The sequence below is a fragment of the Notolepis coatsorum genome, assembly GCF_963971535.1.
Source record: "Notolepis coatsorum genome assembly, chromosome: 1".
In the NCBI taxonomy this organism is placed as follows: Eukaryota; Metazoa; Chordata; class Actinopteri; order Aulopiformes; family Paralepididae; genus Notolepis; species Notolepis coatsorum.
The window spans coordinates 285,992,770-286,011,292 of record NC_140165.1 but is presented as its reverse complement, the minus strand read 5'-3'; the positions used below and the strand labels follow the sequence as shown (position 1 = coordinate 286,011,292).

The window sequence follows — 18,523 nt, the reverse complement described above, 5'->3', positions numbered from 1 at the left end:
AGTCACTGTTTATGTGATCCGTCACTTGGAAACCAACTGTGGATAAAGGGAAAGTATGTATAAGAAAAACTACTCCACTAACTAACGCTCAAATGCAGACGTTTATACTTGGCTACTGTTTTGTCTACTTTTACTGCATGCTAATGTATAGACCTTCTCTAACTAACATTCTAAATAGGCCCCTTTGTATTTCCTGTTGCAATGTTTGTTAAGACAGCTGCTGACGGGAAATAAACAGGCCAAAGCTATTCCCATAGCAACAGAATATTTCTCAAAATATCTAAACACTTCTTTCAGCCCCATTAAAAAATGTAAATGCCCAAGAAAAGGCACAGAACAAACAAGGCCACAGTCCATGAAGTTTATTTAGTTATGCAATAGTTAACATGGGAGCAGATGGGGATGTCATCTACAGTAGTCAGTGAGAAAGAACTGTGTCTTGCTGAAAATCTCATCATAGCGTGACATTCATTTATACATCAGAGAGGCCTTGTCAACATACATACGTCAAACTGCAATACTTACAAAATACAAAACAATATAAAGTGGATGCACAAAACTACAGTCAGGATAACAGCGTGAAGGCTACATATGTGGAGATGCGATATGTTTATTGGGTAGCGATGGCAGGAGTTAAAAATGCTTTTGCGGTTCAGCAAAAATAAGTTCTTCTACATAATTCGAAACCAGTCAGTACATGTGAATACTCGGAAGATGATACCCTCGTTGACATGGTCAGAGCATCATGTAGCAGAACCTCTTCATCATTAAATACGCTCTTGTTCTTTCTGCCTCTGGGGTTTAGTCATTGCAGGAATGTTAAGCTGGAAAGTGTGAGACAGAAAGGTTTCTTCTGTATCCAGTCAAATATTGTGAATACAAGTGGTGAATACTGCTTACTTAGAAAGAGTGCACTTGAAAGAGTACACCGCTTTGTTTTCCTCAGCCAACACTAACAGTTTTTTTTTGTTTAATTTATGTTTTTAAAGCACATCATACAAGCAAACCTCCGGGAGCGAACGGGAAGAGGGAACCACGCCAGGGTGACTTTACTCATTTAAATCTGTTCAGGTACTTTAAGCATTTGCTTTTGCCTCAATAGGCTGCCTTGACTGTAAAATGGGCGAGTTTTCACTTTTGTGGAAATCAAATTTATTCCACTGTGCAAGATAGAACAGAAAAGTGATCGAATCCTCTTCACATTGCGTCGTTCTCACCGAGGTCTGTAGGGAAACATAAACACAGTAGCACAAGTATGGCAGCCACTAGAGGAGAGTCTCTCTTGGCTCTCGGCTCCAGGGTCAGTATGGCATGTCTATGCATCAGAGCCTTTCTGTCTGCGCTTGGAGGGGGGTATCAGGCGGTTTGGCAGCTCAGGGGGCAGACCGTGGCCGTCGAGCTTGACCTCGATGAGATGGCTAGCCAGGGCAAATTCTTCGTCATCCAGCATGCCATCGCGGTCCACATCCGACAGCTTCCAGATGCGACCCAGCACCGAGTTTGGCAGGCGAGTGCTCACCATCCAGTCCTTGGCCTTGATGCCGCTCAGCTTCCCCTCGTCGGGAGCCAGGTTGTAGAAGATCTCGTCGTACTTGGGCTTGTCTTTGGTCACCACCCAGCCGCCCTCCTCTTCCTCGCCCATGTCCCCGTTCTCCTCGGCAAAGGGGTCGCCCTCTGTGAAGGGTCCGCCACGGTTGCCCAGGAAGGCCCCGCCCTGCACCCCCAGCTGATCCCCGGCCTCCAACTCCTCCTGCCGCAGCAGCGGCATCAGCTTGGAGATGTCGGTGGACAGCAACTCATCCAGAGCGGTCATCAGGCTGGGCTTCAAGGTCTTGAACTTAGTGAAGTCATGAACCATTAGCTGCTCCTACAGATGGAAAACAAAGAAAGAGTAATATACATGAGCCAATAGGCCTGAAACAATAGACCCTTTCACTCTAATATTGATTAAACATTTCTTATCAGAGGATAGAGAGAGATGAGAGAGAGGAGAGAGATAGGAGAGAGAGAGAAGAGAGAGAGAGGATAGAGGTTGAGTGAACGCAGGCGCGACTAGCTGCCGCTGCTCTCCGGTTGTTTTTCGGCGACCTTGAGTGCCTTGAAAGGCGCCTTATAAATAGAATGCATTATTATTATTATGAACAATTATTGGAAAAGTGTTAAACAAAACATTCCCATGTTGAGGTTTCCTGGGAAGCTTAAAAGGGATTTAAAGACAATTGTTTGCACACTAGACGCTCCCTGCGGCCTCAGACTCACCTGCATCTTGGCACAGTCTGGGAAGTCTCCGGGGGAGATGTGGTGCTGCAGCTGGATCTTGGAGAAGATGACCGGCAGCTCGTGGATCAGACTCTTCTTCTTATTGTCCTTCCTGAAGACGGAGGGCATCTCCTGCTTCAGGTAGCTGATGATGTGGGCGTGGACCTGGGATAAAGAAAAGCTTAGTCAGTTGGTTGTCCTTTGTGCTTCATCAGTGAAGTTGTTTATAGTAAAAATTCAAAAATAAAAATGTATCCGATTACGCACTATAATTTAATCCGATTACTTGCTACAATTGAATCCGATTACTCAGATTATTCTTATGTACTACAAACTATATAGGTGCACTATAATAATGAAAGCATGGGGGTAGTAGTATCTAGTATGGCTACATCATGCAGGAAGGAAGAGATTTACATCTTGTATCCACTTTTTCCTCCTTATTTTAAAATGTTTCTCCCATCCCAATTTCGCTGTTTCCAATTCTCCCTCCCCTGTCTTGAACGTTGTTCGCATATGCCCCCCATAGGTCGGTCGTAGGGAGGATAGAAGCCTTGCATCACGTGTCCCCTCCAGTACACGAGGAGGCAGCCTGTCACATCTTTTCACCTGCCAGCGAGGACTCTCATTAGCGAGGTGTAACGCGTGGGAGGCTCACACTACCCCCGCTATTTCCTGTCTCTGCCGTGCAGGCGTCCCCAACCGACCTGTAGGAGTCGCTGTCCACAACGTCCAGATTACCACCCATCGACTTCCACCCGCTGACTCTGCCCATTGAGCCAGTATGACGGCCGGCCCAAGCCGGAGGCAACGCCGACAGCCAGATTTGAACTCGGTGTCTCTTGCGTTGGTGACAAGCGCAATGTCCGCTGCGCCACCCAGCTGCCGCCTGGAAGGAAGAGATTTTCAATTAAACATGCACACTACTGTGTCCACGCACCCTGACCAGACGTGCCCTCTTGACCAGGTCATTCAGTTTGCGCATGGCCGCGTGTTGGGGGAGGTTCTGGATGTCGGTGAACAGGTCCTCTTCTTCCAACTCAAACAGCCTGCGGTTGTCTGGTACCAAAAGAGGCTCAGCCCAGAAGGACCCGATGTAGACCCGCAGCACCTCCGGGGTACCGAACACCTTCCCCAGGGACCACATGAGCGCGCCGTACACCCGCATCAGCTGCTGGGTGCCCACCATGTCGGCCTTGTTCAGCACCACGCGCAGCTTGTCCTCATTGCCCTTCAGCGCGCCGATGGCCTCTGAGAACTCGTCAGATATCTCCAGCTTGTGGGCGTCGAACAGCAGGATGATGCGGTCCACGCGCTCCGCAAACCAGCGCAGTACCGCTGCGAAGTCGTAGCCTGTTTCGGAGGGACAAGGTGCGGAGGATAACTAGAGACACTGGTGCAGATGTACAAACGGGTGCAGACAACGTGCGCATGCATGCGCGACACTCAACACATGTGGGAGAGGATAGGAGGACGACATAGACACAAACCCTTCACCTCTTGTCTAGCCATCTCTGCCCCTCTCTCTATCCCATTATTTCTTCTCCATCACTGTCCCTCTCTCCCTTTCATATCCCATCTCCTGCTCAGATTGGTTCCATCATCAACACGATCAAACTGACTCTAAAGATCCAGACTAGAGAAAGGCTATCATTCGATATGACTAGGGAGGACATTGTCATAACTTTATATTGTTCTTGTCTAACACTGCACCGACACAATTCGTTAATCGTGTTAGTTGTTAACATGCATGATGATTTAAGTGATATTAGGTTGAACAAACAGTATATGAATAGAAACGTGAATAGATAAGATGATTATGATGATGATGGCCTGTGAAGATCATCGTTTATCCTCCACACCGCTCTCCTACAGACGAGCCGTAGGAATTCCAGCTGCGCTCTCTCCCTCATTAGATGTTCACTGCTTTTCTCCTCTCCCTCCGGAGAGTCGCGCTCTTCCTGCGGCTGAGTGTTATTGTGACACAACATGTTGGTTCCATGGGTTAGCCAGGGATGACAAAGGAGTGGGGTTTTGTAAGCTGAGGGTCAGGGGTGTGTGTCTCTGCAGGCCCGTCCCAGCATGCACCTCTCCTCACCTTTGTTGCTTCCCTCACCTCGGCTCACTCTCTGCTTGGCTCCGGACAGGATCCCGGGGGTGTCGATGATGCTGATACTCTCCAGGACCTGATTGGACAGCTGGGCACACTGAAACCTGGCATCATACATACAGTATGTCAGCAGAGAGGGGCAATGAGTCACACTCACACAGGTGGGAGGGAACATCTACTCGAGGTCATCTGAGGTCAGATTTGGTTAGAAAGGAGTGCTCCCTTAAAAACACCCCATGGAAAGAATCTGAATGATGTGAAACATAGCTCTCTGTTATCATAGTAGCAACTGTGATCTAACAAGCGCACTGGAAGCCACTGCACCCCTCCCACTGCAGGCCATTGTGTGGAAGCAGGCCTCTCAATTACTCTGGGCTTCCTGAAGGAAAATGACGGCTACTGCCAGCGTCGAACAATAAGGCCCGCTAATGATGTGTGGCTTAGAACAACACCGCCACTTCCTGTCGCTGATGGGCCTAACGAGCCCCGGCAGGTTTCCCAGAACAGGAAGTTAAAAGTCAAAAGGATAGAGACGCAAAGACGTTCACAAACACAACCCGCAGAGGTGAGGAGAGGGACTCCCCTGGAACAAGGTCAGTGGAATCCCAAGAAGCAGAGGCCCGTCATACAGATGTCATGCGTCTCCAGCAACACACAACACACATGGCTGCCATGATAACGCTAGTGTTTACATCACTGGAAACAGAGACTCACAGAAAGACGACGGGGCCTCAGACGGCAAACAGAGCGGAGGAAAAATACCTGAGTGTTATGTTCCTTTTCACCTGATTCGCTAAGCTGCCTGTGTGACTTCATCTGTTTGCCTGCCCCGAGGGGCCGTGCAAGCCCCTGACCTCGTCTTTAAACTGGTGTACATTGCAGTTCCCCTCGAGTACATGAGCTTTCATCATCCTCTCGGGTGATATCGCTTCCTTTCTCCATTTTTCCACAAATAAGGAAAGTCCCTCTCCGCGCTGACATTTGGCACAGAGACTTAAAATTCCAATAGAGCAAAAACTGCTGCACTTTTTCCTTTCTGTTATCTCTGCTCTCCCTCCCTCTTGAGGAGCAGGAAGACACAGGGGTGGGGGGGTCTCCCTGCTCTTTCATCCTTATCTCGCCTTATCTCCCGGTGTCCCTCAGTAGGGCCATTATGAAATAATTAATATCCTAAAAGAAAGTCCCCCACACTTACCTATTGAGGAAGGTATTTCCAAAGGGGTTGAGATTGCGGAAGGGCTTGTTGGGATCCACGATGAGGGCATTTCCGGGGATGAGGCTCTCCACCTCCCCGTGCATGATGGCGGTGAAACAGTCGGTCGTGGGCTCAGGTCCCACCCTGCTCCCTGGTATGTCCTGCTCCAGTAGATACCTGTCAGACACATACAGTAGGCACGTCAGCTCCAGTGAACAGCACATTGTCAATGTCAACTTTAAACATCCCTCTCATTTAATTTCATACAGGTAGAAATCTCATTGAGACAGTCTCATTTACAAGAGCGACCTGATCCACCAAACAAACAAAACAAATACATAAAACAAGTTCCAGACAAATACAAGACAAGTAACTCAACAAAAAATCGAAGAGGCTAAAATCTAGATAAATTAAATTAAGAGCAAGAACAAGACCAGGCCCCCTTGGATGCCCTCTCAATATTGCGTATAAGAAGTTTAAAATCCCCAATGGGAATTAGGTTCGGGAGCCTCAGTTCCTTTTGCAATAAGTTCCACGTAGATGGGGCAGAATAGGTAAAGGCTGTTTTTCCAAGTTCTGTGCGGGCAAACCTACCTTATAGTGATTTCACTATGTCCATTGAATCCATACTAAAATCAATAGATTTGTATGACATCGTACTGCTGACCCCGGCAGTCAAATCATATTTGTAAATAACTAGTAATAACAGTGTTTGTTTTGTCTCGCCTGGAGTGCCAGATGGCTGGGGATCACTGCGTCAGAACAGATGAGATCATCTCAAGCGAGTTACGACTAAATTGACTTTTGAGTACTTTCTGGCACTCTTTGTATCATCTCATTAGGTAAGCTCCTCCCCCTAGCCACCCAGCCACCCATCTGGCACGTCAAACACCTATCAAGTAATATCCAATACTATCTTCTGTTGGGTGTCCACTTGTGGTCACGTCTCACTTGATGAAGGTGGTCTTCCCTGTGGAGTACTGTCCCACCACCAGCACCATGGGCTTGTTGTCGAAGTCGGCATCCTCCAGGCTCATGGAGTGGAAGTCGTGGAAGCCGTAGTACTGCTCCAGAGGCAGCAGCTTCTCACGGTACAGAGACTTCAGCCCGTCCGTCACGGTGCGGATCACTTCTGGATGCTTCTTCGCGTCTTTCCTCCCCCAGCGTGACATGGCGACGACCTGGAGGAACGCAAGGGAGGGGGAAAAAAGGGAACTTATTGTAATGGAAACACGTGTAGGTCTATATTTCCTGCGGCTGAACCCTGGGAAGGCCCTCAGGTGTTTCCTGTATTTACACGAGCGTCACTCACTTGTTCCCACAAAAACCCACCTCCCCTACATGTCGAAAGAGACAAAAGCTCTCGTGTTTCGTCCGAAGACCCTGGTTCTTTTTGAACTACCGGAGTCCTCTGTGAAATAAGCACAGATATAGTCAAAGTCTATTGCCGCTCCACCGCCCTGTTGATTTTTTGTCTCAAACATAGAAACATAAAACAAGTTTAAAAAAACAAAAAGGTCAAAGACTATTTCCATACAGTTCAATAAGTGTTCGAGAAGGGACAGGGGGAAGTAAAAAAAATTAAAGTATTAAAAAAAACGTATCAAGCCCTGCCCCTTTCTTGCAATATCTTAACACATTGAGTGCCAGCAGGGGGCACACTATTTATCGCTTGAATGCCAGCCTTTTTGGACTGATTTTCCGATATTTCGCGGAGCTATTTCTATATTCTATATTATGGCTATGTGTCTAATACGCCCGTCGCTTATCAATGACTTGCTTGCGGTCAACATGTACGAAACGATTGTTTTTTCATCGGTACATTTCCGTTTTATACCGTTTTGAAAAACGGACGTTTTTGAAAATGTCCAGAAAAAATTAAGATTCTGTGATAATAGCTCTTTAGTGGAATACACAAAACACGTTGTCATTTTTAGGCCTATTTATGAATCGTTTTCAAATAAACGCATTCTATAGTATATGTGTACTTATGCACGCTAGAGAAGCGGGCTGAAAAATCGATTATCTATTTCCTGGTCTGCGCTAACGTCATACACGCACACACAGACACGTTGAGATATGTGAAAAATACATCTGATTACCCCAAGACTGGTAACATAGATTCCTTACCTCACATCAGATGTTCTGCAAAAAGATTATTCCAAATATCGATCGCGTTTATTGATCCAACGTTAGGTACTCGAAACATATTCCATGCTGTTCCGAGGGTCCACAATGAATCCGATCGGCTCGGGTTACATGCCTGAGAAGTAAAATGTGGAATCCGGATTTTTTTTCTCTCATACATTTTCCTTGAGTCCAATCCAATGGGTGCATTACCATCTGGGAGACGATAGGGGGCGGTATTTTCCCTGTTCGAGCTCATAGACAGTCCCAATGGTAACATGAGGCTAGATTGATGAAAAATGAAATGGATATCGCTAATAACGATTAAATAACGAGATTTCTCGTCATTGGCACTCAACGCATGTCATGAAATAACGAGTTTCTCGTGGCTGGCACTAAAAGTGTTAATATAATAAAAATAATATAGCAAATAAAATAAAAGTATTTATTTTATATATACAAATATCCAAATGAGGAAACAATTTATATTAGGCAGTCACATTACTGCTCAAGCTCCTCTCTCTTATGTGTCCATAAGTGCTTGTTTATAGCTGCCTTTAAATTGGTTGATATTATTGCATAATTCTATACTCGCATCCAGACCATTCCAGAGTGATACCCCACAAACTGCAATGCACATGCTTTTAAGAGTTGTACATACAGTAAGTTGTTTTAAAGCTAATGTCCCTCTAAAATTATAAACACTCGCTCTAGCCATGAACATTTTTTGAATGTTCCTTGGTAATTCGTTTTTTATTGCCAGAAACATAATTTGTGCAGTTTTGAATTTGATTAAGTCCATGAATTTTAATGTTTGACTCTTTACAAACAGACTATTTGTATGATCTAAATATCTACCATGATGTACTATCCGTATGGCTCTTTTTTCTTTATGGCCCAAGTTTCAACACAATATGATAGACATGGTACAATGAGTGTGCAATACAATGTATATCGTTTTCTGATTCAGGATATATCTAGTCTTGCCCAGTATACCAATACTTCTCGCTAACTTTTAACACAAATATTTTATATGGGGTTTCCAGCAGAGTTTGTGGTCTATTAAAACCCCTAGAAACTTGTTTGTATATACTATCTAAATTTTTACATGATCAATTTCCAGTTGAGGATCAGTGTTTATTTTACAATTTCCAAATATCATGACGTTTTTTTTTTTTTCAAATTGAGTGGTAACTTATGTGTCGAACCAACCTTTTAATTTGTCCATTTCTTTCTTTGCCACTTCTAAAAGCTGCTGTAGGTCATCCCCCCAAACATAAAATGTTTGTGTCGTCCGCAAAGACAAGTTTCAGTATGTCAGATACTGTGATTGTAGGTAGACTTTAAACAGTGTAGAGAAGAGGTCTGCTGTGATTTCCCCCCCCTTTGGGCACAGAGTCTGGAGGAAAGAGCTCTAGCCCACACCGACAGACTGCAGGGCATTGTCAGTGCATGCCTGGAAAAAGAGCTGGTGTTCGCTGTGGAAAACACGCACACCCTGCCCAGCCTCCACATTTGCACAGGCGAAGCTCATTTCCTTACATTGAAATGAGTAAGACGTTCCTCCCCCCCCCCCCTCCCTCCCAGAAGGTTGTTCTCAGTTAAACGATAAATGAGCGAATGACTTGTCAATTGTTCACACGATGAAAGGCTGTTGATGGCTGGATCCAAGACATCACCACACACACACACACACACACACACACACACACACACAGTCTACATGCTCAGACACATGCCTACATGCTTTTGTCCACAGGCCTGGTTATTACCTCTACCTGCTCCAAGAGCAACATGAAATCATATATCAAAGACAGACAGTCTGTGAATCAGTTGAGAGAGAGCGGCTCACAGGTCTGCCCCCCCCCCCCCCCCCCCCTGCTCATTAGAAAAAGATCAGACACACACCAGTAGATGGTACTTCATCTGTGAAGAAACACTCTTGACTTGTGAACCTCATGTGAAACGGAAAGACGGGGCAGTGGGGAAACAGATGCCCCAGGGAGCCTGGGGCAAGAGAACCCAGGACATGTCACAAGACGAGTGAGCGACGAGGCCGTGGCAAAATGGCGAAGTTCGGAGATCCAAAGGACAGGCATTATATGTAATTTGTCCGCCATTACAAACAGTAACTGTGGTAATCTCACAACGAAGGCATGTTAACGGCATTAAGAGACGATTCCCAGGGTTCCTGCGAGTATGAATGGTTTGGGTTAGGCTCCGTGAGTAACTCCCCGACATTAAAAGATGATGGAAAATGCCTTGTGGGTTTTTTGCCAGCCCACAATTGCAACGCAGTTTTGAACTTGGAACAAGAAAGTTTAGAATTCTAGACTGCGGGAGCGATGGGAATCTTTCAGAATGTTTGCTTAGTGTTCTAATGAAGCAAAGGAACGTGAGCTATTGAAGCAATGCAGCAATAACAGTACTTCCAAAGATAAGGTAATTAAAATGCTTGGAATGTTTCATCCAGTGCGTTAATGCTGCCACTCTTAAGCAGTCATCTGTAAGTCAAGTCAATCACATGTTTTATTCAGTGCTTTAACACTATTTAAATAGAATTTTAGAACACAAGGGTCTTTAAACATATTTTCCAAGTTATATATAAAAAGAAAAAAAACATATTTACCAAGTTCTTATGGAGCAGGGAATGGATTTCTTCAACTCCTCTCTCTCTCCCTCACTCTTGTCTTCTGGAGCTTGGGGGGGAAAAAAAGGTTTGACTTGAGGACAGGGAAAAAATCTGTTGGAGGAGCTGCTGCTACATGTAAGTATGCACATTTATCAGCAAGGAAACAGCCGTCGGTGGAGTGTCAACGCAGCTTACTGACTGAGGATGGTCCTTCTCCTGGGTTTTAATGTATTTCAGCTGAACTCCTGGTGAAGATCCTCCTTCTGCTCACTGAAGAGGCACAAGACAAACACACACACACGCCACACGCTGAAACAAACCTCTCCCTCTCTCAGTGCACCTCCTCTCTGGTAGAGACGCCAGGCAACACTGTGGGCCAGCAGTAAAATCCCTGCAGTACGGGGCAGGGATGAGACGAAGTTAGGACGGAGGGTGTGGACCCGCAGGGGGGGGGGGGGGGGGGGGGGGGGCGTTCTGAATAAATTATTTGGGTGGAGTGAATTTCTTTAGATGACATAACCCCCACACACAAAGACATCAGTATGTCCACATGCTGAGCTTCTATGAATGGCAGAGAAAACCTTATGATGCACTCTTCTACTGTAGGTCCTTGTTCGTGGGATTCATATTCTTTTGGGCCACTCATCCAGTTACTGCGTCCCCAGCAGAGACTTTTTCCCCTCTCATCCAAGGCTAAATTCTGTGGCTCCTCCCAAACCCCGTGAACCCTAAGGGGCACGGGAAGAACACAGGCCAACTCCACTTTCCACTTCCATGCACCATCTGCTGGCGATAAAGAGCACCCCCCCCCCCCTCCAGAATGTCATCCAGCACCTGTCTGTCACTATTAGTCATCAAATGGTATGCAGCCTTGATTACCGGGGATGACTTTATCAACCACTTCATGGAATACATACTCATGTGCAAACGGAATGACTGATATTTTGAGCTCCAAGCCTTAATCCTATTATAACTAGCGCTTGTCTCCCTGCTTTCTCTTGTCGTTTCTGTTCTTAGCTCTATTCCAGTTAAATCTTTCAAAAATGGGGTATAAGTATGTACCCCAGTTGCTATTGTATGTACATATTTGTGGTTTATTACATATTCATACATACCAACTATTTCGCCTGTTTTATTCTCCACCCACGATCATCCTTAGCAACACTACTATCAGACATCCAAGAAGGGGGATCCCCCTTGAACAGCCCTTCTAAGGTTTCTCTCCTCCACATTGCCTGTGGTGCTTTTTTTCTATTGCTAGGTTTTAGGAGGTTTTCCTTACTTCGCTGGGGTATGTCTGGGAGTGTTTGTTTTGGATTTCATGATGTTTTTTTTTTGTTCTCTTGATTTATTGTGATGTTTCTTCTCGACTTGTTTAAAGACTTGTCCAGCCCATGGGGATTGCGGGCTTTACAAATAAATTAGATTTGATTCCAATTACAAAGAGATCCAAGGAATTTTTCATAAAAGAAGCAAGGTTTAATTTACAGTTTTACTAAATGTACATTTCTTTTTAAAAAGTGTCATTATACACAATAAATACAATACAAAATTAATCTGTAATACTATACTTCAAATTCTCTTACGGTCTTTTTGTACATTATTATTGTTCTTTTTTTCCTTCTCCTTTCTTCGCCACCTTCTTCCAATGTCAACGCTCTCGCTGTGTTTGTGTTTGAATTGTCCACCAGGTTTAGAGGAGGAGGAGGAGGAGGAGAATGGGAGGCAGGGACAGTGATAGCATGAAGGGAGATATTGGACTGGAGAGAACAGAGAAATAGATCAACAAGTAAAGACTGGCCTGCCCCCTGCTGACTGAAATGCATAAAGTCCATACCTGGAACTGTAAGCAAATGAGGTGGGGGGAGGGGGAGGGAGGCTGGGGGCGGGGTCTAAAAACATGGACCTGGAAATTGTCTTAACATTTGAAAAACAGAAGAGAATCGAATTTTCATTATTACATGTTCATTTACAGCCCACCAGTACATGAATACAGATCCCAGGAGCAGCCACAAGGTAAAACCACTTCACAACAGAACCAGCTGGGTCGACATGATACAATTAAGATGAATGCAACATGTATATGAGGTGCTGAGGAAAAGAGATGTCTGGGGGGGCAGGTGGGGCTAAATCAGTGTGTCTGTGTGGGTGGGGATAGCCACAAAAGGTTGCAGAGTCGAGATATGCATTACAAAATCGGATACTCAAAAAACCAGGTCAGATTTTTCTCCGCCTCTCCCCCTCGTAACGGAAGAGAGGGGTGGGTGTGTGTGTGTAGTGAAGGCTACCAGGGTGTCTGGGACTCCTGCACTGTTCTGAGTGCTGCCAGGGGCTCAGTGGGACACCATATATGCCAGTTAGGACATTTGGTTGTGGAGAAATGGCACTCGGGCCACTGCGTGATCGGAATGTATGAATATTGGGGGGGGGGGGGGGGGGGGGGGGGGGGGGGGTTAAAAAAGGGGAGGGGCGGAGTGGGGGTGTAACAAAGGGGAGGGGCGGGGTGAGAATGAAAAGAGAGAAATGGAGAACTAGAACTTCAAGACAAATTTCTTCTGATCACTTGACCCAACACACCACCGCATCTTCCAAGCCTCATACTGGGGCCACCTGGACAACCACAGTGTGTCAGGTTCCCTCCAAACCACGTCCTCGATCCCCCGCCCCCCTCCCCGTCTGTGGTGCAAAGTCAAGTAAACCACGAAGAAATGTCTGGACAATTCAAATGGACAAAACAAAAGCCCAACACACAGCTTTGTCAAGAGTAGTAGTACAGTGATACTGTTTTCACAGTGTCCCTCTTCCCCCTCCACACGTCTGTCTGTCCGCCAGGCCCGTGCTGCTCTACTGGCCCGGGGGGCCCAGGGGGCAGAGGGACCGTTATCTGCTGTGTTTCTGCGGCACCAGGCTACCGTTGTGGCCGCGACCCCCGACCTGAGGGCGCTGGGCAGACGAGGAGGAGGAGGACGACGACAACGAAGCGGAGGGGACCGAGGGTCTGTGGGACGAGGCCGCCGGGCCCCCCGGGCGCTGGCTTTGGTGCTGGTGGTGGGGCCTGCCGCCTTTAGAGTGGTGCCCGCGGGTGGATGGCCCCTGCTGCAGGTTGAGGATGCTGTCGATGGCACACTGCAAGTGCTCGTTGAGAGTGTCGTCCGGAGGGCTGCCGCTGGAGAAGCTGGCGTTGTCCATCTCGGGAGAGTCCGACTTGCAGCGCTTGGCAGGAAGCGCAGAGTCTCTGGTGTAGGAGGATTCCGGAGAGGGAGGCCCGGGGGCGTGTTGGTCCATTCGAAACGTCCCACCTGCCCTGTGTCTGGTTTTCCCACCGGCCCTCTTGTGGCGACTAATATCCGCCACTTGGTCCGCGCGCTCTGCCTCCTTCTCCCCCTTCTCCTCCTCTTTGACCACCCGCTGGGGCAGATGGTGGTGCTGTGTGGTTTTGATGCCACGGTAAAACACCTCCTCCACCTGGTCCAGCCTCTGCGCGGCGTTCCCCAGTCGGCCCCCGTCGTGGCCGGCCTCCGTGCGAGAGTCAGAGGCCTCCCGGCCCCTCTTCTCCACCTTCACGCTGGCTATCACCGTTCGCTCGGTGGGGGGCGGCGAGGCCTCGGGTTGGGGGGGTGAGGGCGTGGGTTTGGGGTAGGGCAGGCTCTCGTCCCCTCCCCCGGGGACGCCGGGCCGGACCCGGGGACTGATATTTTCCCGGTAGGTCTTGCGGAGAGGGAGGCGACACGTGGTCTGAGGTGGCGTGGCCGTGGAGGCCGGGTTACGCTTGACCCCGCCCACGTTGTGGTGCTCTAACGTCCCGTTCATCTGAGTGGAGGAGGACGAGGAGGAAGAGGATGAAGTCAATGTGTGAGAGGAAGAGGAGGAGGACGGGGCTGTGCTAAGGGGAGCTGAGCCTCTATGTGGAGGGTTGGGCTGGGTGGTTGCTGTGGTAACCGTTGACGTGGAAGCAGCTGTACAGGCCGGGGACTGAGTTCTAATGACCGTGGCGGGAAGAGGGGCTACCGGGCGGGCCTTGGGGTGTGGCACAGCAACTTGAGGTTGGGACGGGGGCTGGGACGGGGGCTGGGACGGGGGCTGGGACGGGGGAGGGGGCTGTGCGTTCTGCTGAGGTTGTGTGTGGTCCGGGTCTAAGGCAGTGTTGTGGACCACCTTGCTGAACCCCGTTTGATCCTGTTTGATCTTCAGCTTCAGGCCGATGCGCCTTCGGGCCTCGTAGGTCTTCATGGGAGGTTTGCTGGTTCGCTGGGGGAGAGCGTCGTCGTCGTCAGCCGGGCGAGGGCGAGAGGACGACGAAGATGGAGGGCGGCTGAAGGAGGAGCCGCGGCTCGTGGGTTCGGCGACCAGGCGGGACCCTGCAGCCGGAGAACAGCTGCTGGACCAGGACACGGACGCTCCTCCCCCGCCATGCTTGATCACCAGTTTGGTAGGGGGGAAGGGGGCCGGGCCGGGCGCCGGGGCCGGAGCAACGGTAGGGGCGGGTACAGGTGGAGGTGCGGGCGCCGGGGCAACGCTTGGTAGAGGGGCGGGAGCGGGAGTAGCCGGCGCCGGAGCAGGGCCGGTGGGAGCCATCCCGCCACTCACCAAGCCGGGTTCAGAGGAAGCAGCTACACTCTCCAACATGCGTGCATTCGCCACATACTCCTCTGCAAAGAGAGACAAGATGCATCATTATCATACATCCGATTCAAAGCGTCGGTATACTGTGGTGAAAGATGAAGCAGGGACACAGAGGGACAGGCTACCTGGTCTCTCCTTGGCCAGAACCCTGTCCTGACTCAGGGCCAGCTTCTCCTCCTGAATGAACATCCGGTCGATCATCACCATCTCTGCCGACGGGCCCAGTCTCTGCTCGGGTACAAAGCGCACACACCGGTCAGTTCGAAATCAATCCAGGGGGAGAGGAGAAAGCTCAAGGGGTTCACGGGACAACCGCAGTTCATAAACATACCTTTGACTCCGCAAAGAGTAGATGGCGATATTTATCCAGCATGGCCTGAGTCCTCTTCAGCAGCTGACAGGACACACTCTCAAACTCATCGTCCACTAGGCAGAGAGAGGCAGGGACACATGGAAATAGGATTAGGGGGTTAGATTGGGTTGATTCCTCATCAACGCTGGGAAATAGGGGCTCTCGCACACTAAAGAGCAGGAAAAGGCGCTACCGCGTCGTCACTTCTTTATTGAATAGAGGCAGGTAGAACAAATGTTTCAGTGTAAAGCCTTCACCGGTGTACAACGAGGCAATACCGTCTGCTGCATTAGACTAGTGGTTCATGACCCTGAAAAACAAGAGGGATGCATGTTCCCGATCCACCTACATAGTCCATCATAGACAGAATGGTGACACAAAATATATTCTTTATTCATTTATCTTTTTCAGGCTATTTAACTTGATTAATGATTATAGGAGGGCTTTAGACAAAACAAATCTACACCAACAACTATAACAGGGTGTCTACATGCATCAGTTAAACTTAATACTTTTTAAAACCTTTGAATGCCATTGGTTCATTACATTTAAGGTCGATTTTGCAATGAGAATAAACATCAAATGTAAAAATATAGGCATATTCTTCTGAGTAAATACAATGTCAGTTCAGAATTATCAATAAGGCACAATGATAACTGCTGGTTGAGTTTATGGCTGCACCTAACGATTATTCTTTTGATTAGTCGATTAATTCAATCAATCAGATTTATTTATAGAGCACATTTAAACATGACACATGTCAACCAAAGTGCTGTACAGAGGGTATATACATCTAGACAATATATATACATCTAGACAATATATAGACAACAATCACATCTCAGTTTTAGGAGAGGACACACAAGCAAACAGGGCATGAGTCAGTGTACATCTGGAAATGCTAATGAGTAGAAGTGGGTTTTGAGTCTAGACTTGAAGGCATCCATCGAGGGGGCAAGCCTAATGGAGGTGGGGATGCTGTTCTCCTGAGCTTAAGGTTAGACCTCCGGACTGTCAGGAGCCTCTAATCGGCTGACCTGAGGGACCTGGTGTTGGAATAGGAGGTCTGAGATGTAGGAGGGGGGCTGACCATTTAGGGCTTTAAAAACTAACAGGAGAACCTTAAAATGTATTCTGTAGTGTACTGGAAGCCAATGAAGGGAGGCAAGGACAGGGGTGATGTCGTCTCTCTTAAGGGTTCCGGTCAAATGGTCTGGCAGCAGCGTTTTGTACTAGCTGTAGGCAGGACAGGGAAGACTGGTTGATTGATACCTATATAGAGAGAGTTGCAGTAGTCTAATCTAGATGAGATGAAAGCGTGGATAACTCTCTGAAGGTCTGCAGGGGAGAGAAGGACTTTGAGCTTAGCAATGGTGCGTAGTTGGAAAAAACATGCCTTTACCACTGAATTCACTTGTCTGTCAAACTTAAATTGGGGATAAAAAAATTACACCTAGGTTCTTGACATAGGGCTTGACCAGGGCGGACAGGTTGCCTAGACTGTTGGTAAGGGTGGTGACAGCGTCTGGGGGGCCGAAGAGGAATATTTCACATTCGTTTTCATTTAGTTGTAAAATGTTTTGTGCCATCCAACATTTAATATCAAGGCAGGACATGACTGTTAAGTAAAGACTGGTTGTTGGGTTTCAGAGAGACATAAAGCTGTGTGTCGTCAGCATAAATATGAAAGGAGATGTTGTGCTTCTGAATGATTAAACCAAGGGGTAGCATGTAGAGAACAAAATCGGGCCAAGGATGGACCCTTGCGGGACCCCACAGGAGAGGGAGGCTGAGTAGCAGTTGGCAATGTTGACAGCAAAGCTTCCATTTTTTTTAATCTACTTTTTCTCCTCCCTTTTTCTGTATTTTTCTCCCATCCCAATTTAGTCGTTATGCCAATTCCCCCCTCCCCTTCCTGGTTGTTGTGTGCATTTGCCCCCCACTTGCCGGTCTAGGGAGGGTTGAAGTCTATCACATGCTTCCTCCGATACATGTGGAGATAGCCAGCCGCTTCTTTTCACCCAACAGCGAGGACTCTCTCTGGGGAAGTGTAACGCCCAAGTTCCCTCCCTCGCTGTGCAGGCGCCCTGACCGACCTGTAGGAGTCGCTGTTTACAACGACCAGGATACACCCCACCCCACCCTCTGACACTGCCAATTGTGTCAGTATGGACGACAGACCAAGCCGGAGGTACCACGGCAGCTGGATTCGATCCCACCGTCTCTCCGGTGATAGGCAGACGCTTAGTCCGCTGCGCTACCCGGCCGCACCCAAAGCTTCCATTTGTGAGATAGGAGAAACATGTTAATGCAGTGCCACTGACACCAACCACATGTTGGAGACATGTCTAGTAGAATGTACAGTCGTGATCAACAGTGTCGAAAGCTGCACTGAGGTCAAGCAGCATCAAAACAGAGCAGTCATGATTGTCAGCGGCGAGGAGTAGGTAATTTGAAACTTTAAGGAGGGCTGATTCTGTGCTATGGCCAGTCCTAAACCTAGCCCCTTTCGTGACTGTGATGCACGCCAACAAGGTTTGGCCGAGTGAATCCACAGTCACTTGCTCCTCGACTAATTTATAATTTATCCTTTAGTAGTGTAGTCTCAATACTGGAATTTTTAACTTCCAATACAATAGTGGACAATGAACTTCCCATCACAGTTAGGACAGCTGAAACCGTCCAATCTTTCGCCGTCTAAAAACACACTTCAATCAATATCTGAAATAAATAAAATAAATACCAACCTTCTTATACTATAGTAGTAGTAGTTTATTCAGTCATCATCTCACACAATACAATATACACAATCATTTAACAAAATTTGATTTTACAGTGACTGAAAAGGTACAGACTGAAGCATAATGCCCGTAATATATAATAATATATATGCCCGTCCTATATTCTTAACAAAATTAAGACTCAAACAGTATTCTAAAATAAAATAGCAAAAAACAGTATTATTCACCTTTGTAGTTTTCAAAAATAAAAATAAAACTAAACTACTATTTTCTTAAAAACCAAAAGTGAACTACTCATTCTTAACTGTATATCAGCATTGTTCCACAAGTTAACCCCAATAATAGAAATACACCTCCTTTTAATCCCTTTCTTAGCTTTTTGAAGAGTAAATTTACAAATATCTCTCAAATCATATTTTCTTTCATGTATTGAAAAAAAAACTTTGCACCCCGTCTGGGAGTAACTTTGCTTTAGCTCTGTACA

General features: G+C 47.3%; 2 protein-coding genes across 7 annotated transcripts in view; both read right to left on the bottom strand.

The window, feature by feature from the left end:
• Positions 1 to 347: 347 nt before the first annotated feature.
• ehd2b (EH-domain containing 2b) lies at positions 348 to 10,691 on the bottom strand. Of its 3 annotated transcripts, none has more exons than XM_084330425.1 (8): positions 10,519 to 10,691; positions 10,321 to 10,390; positions 6,516 to 6,745; positions 5,565 to 5,741; positions 4,358 to 4,473; positions 3,200 to 3,612; positions 2,260 to 2,424; positions 348 to 1,867 (listed from the first exon to the last, which is right to left on the bottom strand). In XM_084330425.1, the coding sequence occupies exons 3-8, from the start codon at positions 6,734 to 6,736 to the stop codon at positions 1,316 to 1,318; spliced, it is 1,644 nt and encodes a 547-aa protein (XP_084186551.1). In that variant the 5' UTR covers positions 6,737 to 6,745; positions 10,321 to 10,390; positions 10,519 to 10,691; the 3' UTR covers positions 348 to 1,315. The 3 variants fall into 3 exon arrangements, with proteins under 3 accessions (XP_084186551.1, XP_084186553.1, XP_084186552.1); XM_084330427.1 differs by having other exon boundaries at positions 4,376 to 4,473; XM_084330426.1 differs by having other exon boundaries at positions 10,523 to 10,691.
• Positions 10,692 to 12,803: 2,112 nt separating this feature from the next.
• Positions 12,804 to 18,523, bottom strand: part of bicra (BRD4 interacting chromatin remodeling complex associated protein) — a 33,514-nt gene continuing 27,794 nt past the window's right edge. For 3 of the 4 annotated variants that reach the window (XM_084332232.1, XM_084332234.1, XM_084332235.1), the window contains 3 exons: positions 15,278 to 15,372; positions 15,072 to 15,177; positions 12,804 to 14,972 (listed from right to left, as the gene is read on the bottom strand). In XM_084332232.1, coding sequence (XP_084188358.1) covers positions 13,204 to 14,972; positions 15,072 to 15,177; positions 15,278 to 15,372 — 1,970 coding nt within the window. In that variant the 3' untranslated portion in view covers positions 12,804 to 13,203. The remainder of the gene's footprint in view (positions 14,973 to 15,071; positions 15,178 to 15,277; positions 15,373 to 18,523) is intronic. The other variant, XM_084332233.1, reaches the window with a different exon arrangement.

What these genes read in the sequence shown, in the direction of transcription:
- ehd2b (XM_084330425.1), bottom strand. Translation starts at nt 6,736, where the DNA reads ATGTCACGCTGGGGGAGGAAAGACGCGAAGAAGCATCCAGAAGTGATC. An exon ending in GGGAAGACCACCTTCATCAA is followed by an intron (nt 5,742 to 6,515) that starts GTGAGACGTGAC and finishes TGTGTCTGACAG; the next exon opens with GTATCTACTGGAGCAGGACA. An exon ending in AGAGGGCACGTCTGGTCAGG is followed by an intron (nt 2,425 to 3,199) that starts GTGCGTGGACAC and finishes TCTTTATCCCAG; the next exon opens with GTCCACGCCCACATCATCAG.